General features: G+C 63.2%; 1 protein-coding gene across 1 annotated transcript in view; it reads left to right on the top strand.

The window, feature by feature from the left end:
- KCNN3 (potassium calcium-activated channel subfamily N member 3) overlaps nucleotides 1-5,924 on the top strand; it is a 76,581-nt gene extending 70,657 nt beyond the window's left edge. The window contains exons 6-7 of the mRNA XM_049634923.1: nucleotides 247-316; nucleotides 3,768-5,924. Of these exons, the coding sequence (XP_049490880.1) occupies nucleotides 247-316; nucleotides 3,768-4,058 (361 nt within the window). The 3' untranslated portion in view covers nucleotides 4,059-5,924. The remainder of the gene's footprint in view (nucleotides 1-246; nucleotides 317-3,767) is intronic.
- The last annotated feature ends 986 nt before the right edge of the window (nucleotides 5,925-6,910 follow it).

The following is a 6,910-nucleotide window of genomic DNA, read 5'->3' on the forward strand; positions in this document are numbered from 1 at the left end:
GGGGGGGGCAGAAATGACCTGAGAGTGGCCGGGGGGTGGAAGCCACCGAGGGCCAGCGTGCACGGAGACCAGACCTTGCTTTCTCGGGGACCTGAGCAGCCGCGACTCTGGTCAGTTGTCACCCGTGCTCGAGGTCCCCACGCCAGGTCCGGAACGAGGGGGACGGGCGTGGACGTGGGGGCCGCACGGGGAGCTCGGTGCCGCGCGCGCTCGGAGAGCACGGCTGTCGGTGACTCTTTCCCGCAGACTGAGGAGCGTCAAGATGGAGCAGAGGAAGCTTAGCGACCAGGCCAACACCCTGGTGGACCTCTCCAAGGTGAGTGGCGGGACGTGGCGGGACGTGGGGACGCCCTCTCCGAGGTGACGCGCCGCCAGAGTTCCCGGTGCGGCCGTGAGGACCCGGCCGGGAGCCGGCCGCTCGGTGCTCGGGGACGGCACGGGACCGGACCGCAGATGACGTCCGCGTGTCTGTCAGCTGCACGGCCAGGGCCCAGGGTGACGCACACCGACGGGACGCCCGAGACGCCGGTGGCCACGCACCAGGTCACACGGCTACGACCGGGAATTCGTTTTCCTGCCTCCTCGAATCCCCCCAGACCAGCCTTTCTGGCCCCAGACGGGGGGGGGGGGGGCGAGGGGGTCTCTTTACTTCTCAAGAGGCGGACCGCTCACGACCAGCATGAAGCCGCCGGGGACCCGGCCAGCGCCACGCGGGAAGGGCCCCGACAGCGTCACCGAAGAGGTCCTCCCGCGAGCAGCAAGGTCTCCGGCCCCACCCGTCGCCTGGCAGACACAGTGGCGGATGTCCCCCTGGGAACAGCAGACCGGCCGACCTTCACGCCCGCGCTGGTTGAACGCCGCCCGCCGCGTCTCCGGGAGCCGGGCCCGGGGAGGGGCAGGCCCGGGAGGGAAGCCCCTCGGGGAGCTAAACCGTCAGTGACGGAACGAGTTACCTGGAAGGACCGGTGTGCGGGGAGGGGCTGAGGGAGGCCTCGACAGGGCTGCGTGGGGCAGGGGTGAGGCTGGGAGAGAGGGGCTCTGGCTCCCCCCTCCCCCCCCAGGAGACCCACCCCGGGCCCCGGCAGCAGCAGCCAGTCACCGGAGCCGGGGGCACCGTAGCGCCGCGTCCTCTCAGCTGGCCGCCTTCCCACCCCTGCCCTCTGGTCCCCTCGAGATGAAGAAAAGGGGCACGTGGCCTCGGGACGTGATGGGCTGGCGGCCGGAGGACCTGGGTCTTTGTTCGTTGGCTTCGCTTTCTTCAATCAACGCGTGCAGACAATTCCTAACGTCTGAGGCTCAAGCGATCAGATGAGATGCTGTCTGTGCGGATGCTTCGTGAACTGTCGGCGGGGTTTGCAGAAGGCCGTTCTCATTCTGTCGCAGAGGGGAGGCCGAGACTCAAAGGAGGCTCATCGGGCCCTGCAGGCAAATGAACGTGACGGAAACAGCGTGCATCTCCAGGAGGTTCTGGATTGTTCATTGGTGACGTCCCGTCTCCTCTGGGGGCTCCCGGGCTGGGCTGCCTTCGTCCCGCCTCTGCACCGGCTCCTCCGGGGACCCTCAGCGTCCCCTTCCCCATCGCCTCTCCGGCCCTCAGACTTGGCCACCTGCCATTACTCTGCTTTTCCCTTGGTCCCCGCCCCCGTGGCCCAGGCACCAGGGTCTCTGCGTCTTGCTGGCCTAACTTGGAGTTTGAGACGAATGAGATCAGGACGTTACTGGCAGATGACCAAGGGCCACATCCCCTGGGGGCAACCGCCAACCTGGCCCTCGGCCACGGCCACCATGGGGACTGGGAGCCACAGGGGCCGAGGGCTCTTGTGGCTCTCACTCCCAAGCCTGGTGTCACTTGTTCTGTTTTGTTTTTTTAATTTTTTAAGTTTATTTATTTTGAGAGAGAGTGTGTGTGTGAGAGAGAGCAGGGGAGGGGCAGAGGGAGGGAGGGGCAGAGAGAGAATCCCAAGCAGACTCCTGTCAGCGCAGAGCCCGACGTGGGGCTCCAGCTCCCAAAACTGAGATCATGACCTGAGCCGAGATCAAGAGTGAAACACTTAACCGACAGAGCCATCCAGACGCCCCTGTCACTTGTTAATTTACTAAGAAATGTCGCTGTCTCATAGAGGAGTGTGTGACAGGCCCACTCAGGAAGCCACATTATGATCAGAAAGTGGCCTGATGAGGGAGATGTCGGGACGTCGGGGCATGACCGTGGGGCATGACCGTGGCTCGGGCTGGGGGCCACGTGGTTCGGGTGCAATGATGGGCTGGACTGGAGGGGGTAGGCGGGCCGGGTGGGACTTTGTGCTGGGGCGGCAGCACCCAGGTCTGTGGTCAGGCAGCTGGAGGGCGCGGTGGGGCTCCTGGGGGACACGGGGTCTCTGGCACACGCCTGACGCAGGAGGGAAAGGGTGGCCCGGCCCGAGCCCCGTTTGTTAGCTCTGCTCTGACCGTCTTACGACTTCCCTCTGAGGAGCAAGCTTATTTGATGGCTCTTGAGTTTCACTTGATTTTCAGCTCCCTGGGGGCTCCCCTCTTTGCCCCTGTTCCCACGGCCTCCTTCGGGGTTCGTTCGCAGGCAGCCCCGGGCTGGAGCCCTCGCGGTCTTCTTCCCTTGCTTCCAGACACTCAGGTCTCGGTGGTAAACGCTGAGGAAACTTCTAGGTACGCGGGGATAATCTGTGCTGTGAACTGTGTCCCACCACGTGCCCCGGACATCCACCCCCCACCCCGTCCACGACTGTTCGTGGAGCTTCTCCCACGTGCCAGGGTCTGTTTTAGGCCCTTGAGATACATCAGGGAGCCCACCAAGGAAGGGTCCCTGCCGTGAAGGAGTCCCCCTCCCAGTGGGTGACACAGTGGGTGACGCAGACAAGGACAGACACTCAGGGGTAAGAAGTGGGCTAGCGCCACAGAAGGTGGTACGAAAGGGGACGGGAGCAGGTGGGCAGGACCTGGAGCGGGCGTGGGGCGGGGCCGCGCCGTGAAGCGGGCGCGGGACACAGGGCAGGTCGACGGGCTCCGGGAGACGGCAGTGAGGCGGGAGGCTTCCTGGGGGGCCCGATCGCGAGTAAAGGAGACAGGACAGGACGGAGGCGGACTTTGAACCGTGGCAGATGGACAAAGCCTCAGCCGGCCCTGGGGGGGGGGGGGGGGGGCCGGACGAGGCGGCACCCCTCCCCACTGCCCGGGCAGGGGAGGGGCTGCGACCGCATGAGGAACTCCGCGTGGCCGCGGGCCACCCGGGGAGGGGTTAGGTCCCTCACCGACACCCACCACTCTGCGGGCCGCGGTGCTGGGAGCAGCCGGGGGCCAAGGTGCCGGGGCCACGTGCAGTTATTATTAACTCCTGCTCGATAAGGAGCCCACCGTTCAGAGGGGCCCAGGGCCTGCCGCCGGGCTGCAGACGCGTGCTTGGACCGCGGCCCCGCCCACTGCCCTGTCTTTGACCGTCAGGCTCCCGCAGCCTCTGAGCGGAGCGGTGGGGTCAGCGAGGGCCCGAAGACGGTCCGGAGACTCCCCGCTCTGGGAAACAGTAGCTCTTTCCCCATTAAACGCATTTCCTAACGGGCCGTCGCCGTTCCCACGCGGCGCGTTGGTACTCGGCGCGCCCGCACCTCCAGGTCCCCGGAAGGTAAGCCCTTGTCCGTGGTCGGCCGGACCGGACGCGCTGGTGCGGGCGTTGCCCCCGCGCGACCTGGGAGCGTTGGTTCTGCCGCAGCCCCGGGGCCGACCGACCCGTGCCGACCCGCGCCCGTCTCTCCGTCCAGATGCAGAACGTCATGTACGACCTGATCACGGAGCTCAACGACCGCAGCGAAGACCTGGAGAAGCAGATCGCCAGCCTGGAGTCCAAGCTGGAGCACCTGGCGGCCGGCTTCAGCTCCCTGCCCCTCCTCATCGCCGACGCGCTCCGCCAGCAGCAGCAGCTCCTGTCTGCCCTCGCTGAGGCCCGGGTGGGCGCGGCGGGCACCCCGCACACGCCCCCGCCCTCCGACAGCCCCCTCGGGGTCAGCTCCGCCTCCTTCCCGACCCCGTACACGAGCTCCAGCAGCTGCTAAATGAACGCCCGCTCCGGAAGCGGAACCCATAGGTCTTAAGATGCAAATCGACTCTGTCCTGGTCACTGCGCCATCAAGGAACGATCAGACCAGGGAGCGCAAAGAAGAGAGACCGGCTAATTAAGTAGCTCCCGTTCGTTCGGCGTGCTTGGTTGGATACGCCTCGAAACCGGAAATCTAATCTCTGTTTAGGTGCCTCCACTTGGGAGCGGGAAGACGGGGGGACAGGAAGCGGTGGCGCAGAACAGAAATCCACGCGCGATCTCCGGTCTCGCGCGGGAGCGGGGGGGGGGGGGGCAGACAGGTGCACGGAAGGGGCCAACGGGGAAGGAGCCCAGAGGAGGGTCCCCCGGGGCGGTGTCAGGCTTGGGCGTGGGCTCCTCACCGGGTTCCTGGGCACACCCCTCTCCTTGCCTCTGGATGACACCGGCCAAAACAGGCGCTGTCTCCTCTCATGCCGGAGTCATAAAACCCAATTTAGACAAAAAAAAAAAAAGTAAAAAGCCAGATTTTCCATCCAATATTAATACCCATATAAACCTGTGTGTTTGCACATCTGTGCACGCACACACCCCACATTCGACCCAGGTCTTTTCTCGTTTGAACTTGACCCACTAGAAAGGGACCCGGTACCTTACTGTGCACACAGTAGGCGCTCTGTAATGCACGTGGAGTTGGCTTGAATCTGAATGTGGGTGCTTTCAGCTCAGGGGGTTTGCTAGTGTCGGGCATATTCTGAGCTTCCCTAAAGACGCAGGCTAGAGAGGGCACCTCCCCCTGGGGGCGCACCCCGCTTGCTTGGCTAGAGATGAACGCCCAGCCAGACTTGTTGGCATTCCGGAGGGATGAGCAGTCTTCTAAAAATAACAGCCCCACAGAGTTTCCTCCGTATATCTGAGCCAGCCGTGTTCCCATGGAGCACGTGAGGGCAGGGCACGGGGTCCCTGCACGTGGGCGCACGCACGCGCCAGCAGGTGCAGCCCAGTGACACCTGAGTGAGGACCAGCACGTCCGGGGCTTTGCTCGGCTGCGTTCACGCAGCTGCAGGGCTCCAGCCCCAGGTGTTAGGAGCGCAAAGGGGCCCAAGTCCCTACCTGGGGGCCACCGAGCTGGAAGAAGTGGAGGGGGGGGCCGTGGTCCCTTCTACCTGGCCTGAGACCGCCTCAAAGCGAAAGATTCTGAGAATAACGGGACCCTCAGGGAGCCCTGTGGGCCGGGACAGATGACGCGGGCTTGTCAGCAGCCTGTTCTGCGCCACGGTGATCTTGGTGCGAAAACTACTCGAATGTGTCTCAAACTCCAAGAAACTTGAGAAGCGTGAAGACCCAGTGTCGTGACAGGCGCTGGGAGGCGAGGCGCGTGGACGCGGTCCCTTACTACTCTGTGTCTGGCCACCACCCGTGTGCTGTGACGCAGCCGTCACGTGCCCCGTCACCGCTCCCGTCGTGAGGTCCTCGACTTCGGCTGCGGGGCGGCGAACGACACCGTTCGCGGTATCCCGTCTGTTCAGGGAAGGGTGTCATTTGCAAACGGTCGGCCTCCCTTTGCGCAGGACATTGTCACGTCTCTGACGTCCTGACATCAACTGGGCCGGGCCTTCTAGGGACAAGGGAGTCACTAGATGGCAGGAGGCGGGTGACCCTGGAACCGGGCAAGATCGGGCGTCTTGCTAACCTTCCCCTTTTCTCTCTTTCTGTTGCTGCCATTTTCCCTAAACGGGCTTGTTCTCCTCGTGGTAACCGGAGAACACGTCCGTTGGGTGTTTTGCGTATCACACCTGCCGCCCCTGCTGTTGGCTCTTTCTTTTTCTACTTGTTCTTTTAACTGTCAGTCATCTGACAGATCACCCTCCTTTTTCGTGTCCCAAGAATGGTGCTCCTGTTCTCAGTGGCAGTGCAGCCGAGCATATAAACGGATGTGGAGGCAGATGAGATAACCATGCGGTTTCTTTACGGCGTTAATTCCACTCACAAGGCGGGGACCGCGTCCGGCACGCTGCGCCCTCCAGCCCCGGTCGAGGACCGACGGTCCCCGCCCGTTACCTCCTGCTCGCCCTTTCCATTCCGCTGTGACCCATGACGTGTGTGCGCACGTTCCCGCTCACAGGGGGTTAGTCTTAATTTCAAATAAATGGCACGCAAGATTCCACTGCCACCCCCCTGCACAGGCCACCGTTGAGCCATCGAGGTCTGCGGGTGATTCTTCAACCCCTCACTAACGCGGTGCGCCGAAATGAACGCCGAAGACCAAGCTGGCGACACTGGTAAAGAGGGGCTGGAGTCTTCTCCGGAAGCGGAGGCCACCGGCCCCCCGGAAACCCAGGGGCGTCTGCGGCAGGACTTGAGCTCACGGCAGTGCAGTAGCTGTGTGGAGTTTTCTTCCTCGGCACCGTGCCCAGTCTTCAAAAGTGATCCAGTCTTTGCTAATCTTGTGACCGTAAACGGGAGGGCACATCCCTGACGGAGCCCCTCAGCTTCACGTGGGGAAGTTATCCGCTCTCCTGCGAGTGCAATCGACCTTGATGACCTCAGTATTGATCATCCAAAGTGTAGTTCCCCCCCCCCCCCCCCCGGTTTCCTCCCCGTAGCCTGCCTTGTGGCTAATCCCGCTGTGCCTCAGCGTCACAGACAGATGGGACCAGGTAGCGGGTGATTGCTGTGCCTTCTTGTTCCCTCGTTCCGAGTCTGGTGGCAGTGGAGATTTAATTGTCTGCTGGAGAATCGGCTGTGTGAACTAACGTAAAACTCTCACTCACAATGACCTCACTCTAATGCTGAACTGAGTTCTGCCCACTCGCGGAAGGCCAACCCAATGGCAGAGCCCTCCTATACCTTTTCTGATAACTCAGTGCC

The sequence above is a fragment of the Panthera uncia genome, chromosome F1, assembly GCF_023721935.1.
Source record: "Panthera uncia isolate 11264 chromosome F1, Puncia_PCG_1.0, whole genome shotgun sequence".
In the NCBI taxonomy this organism is placed as follows: domain Eukaryota; kingdom Metazoa; phylum Chordata; class Mammalia; order Carnivora; family Felidae; genus Panthera; species Panthera uncia.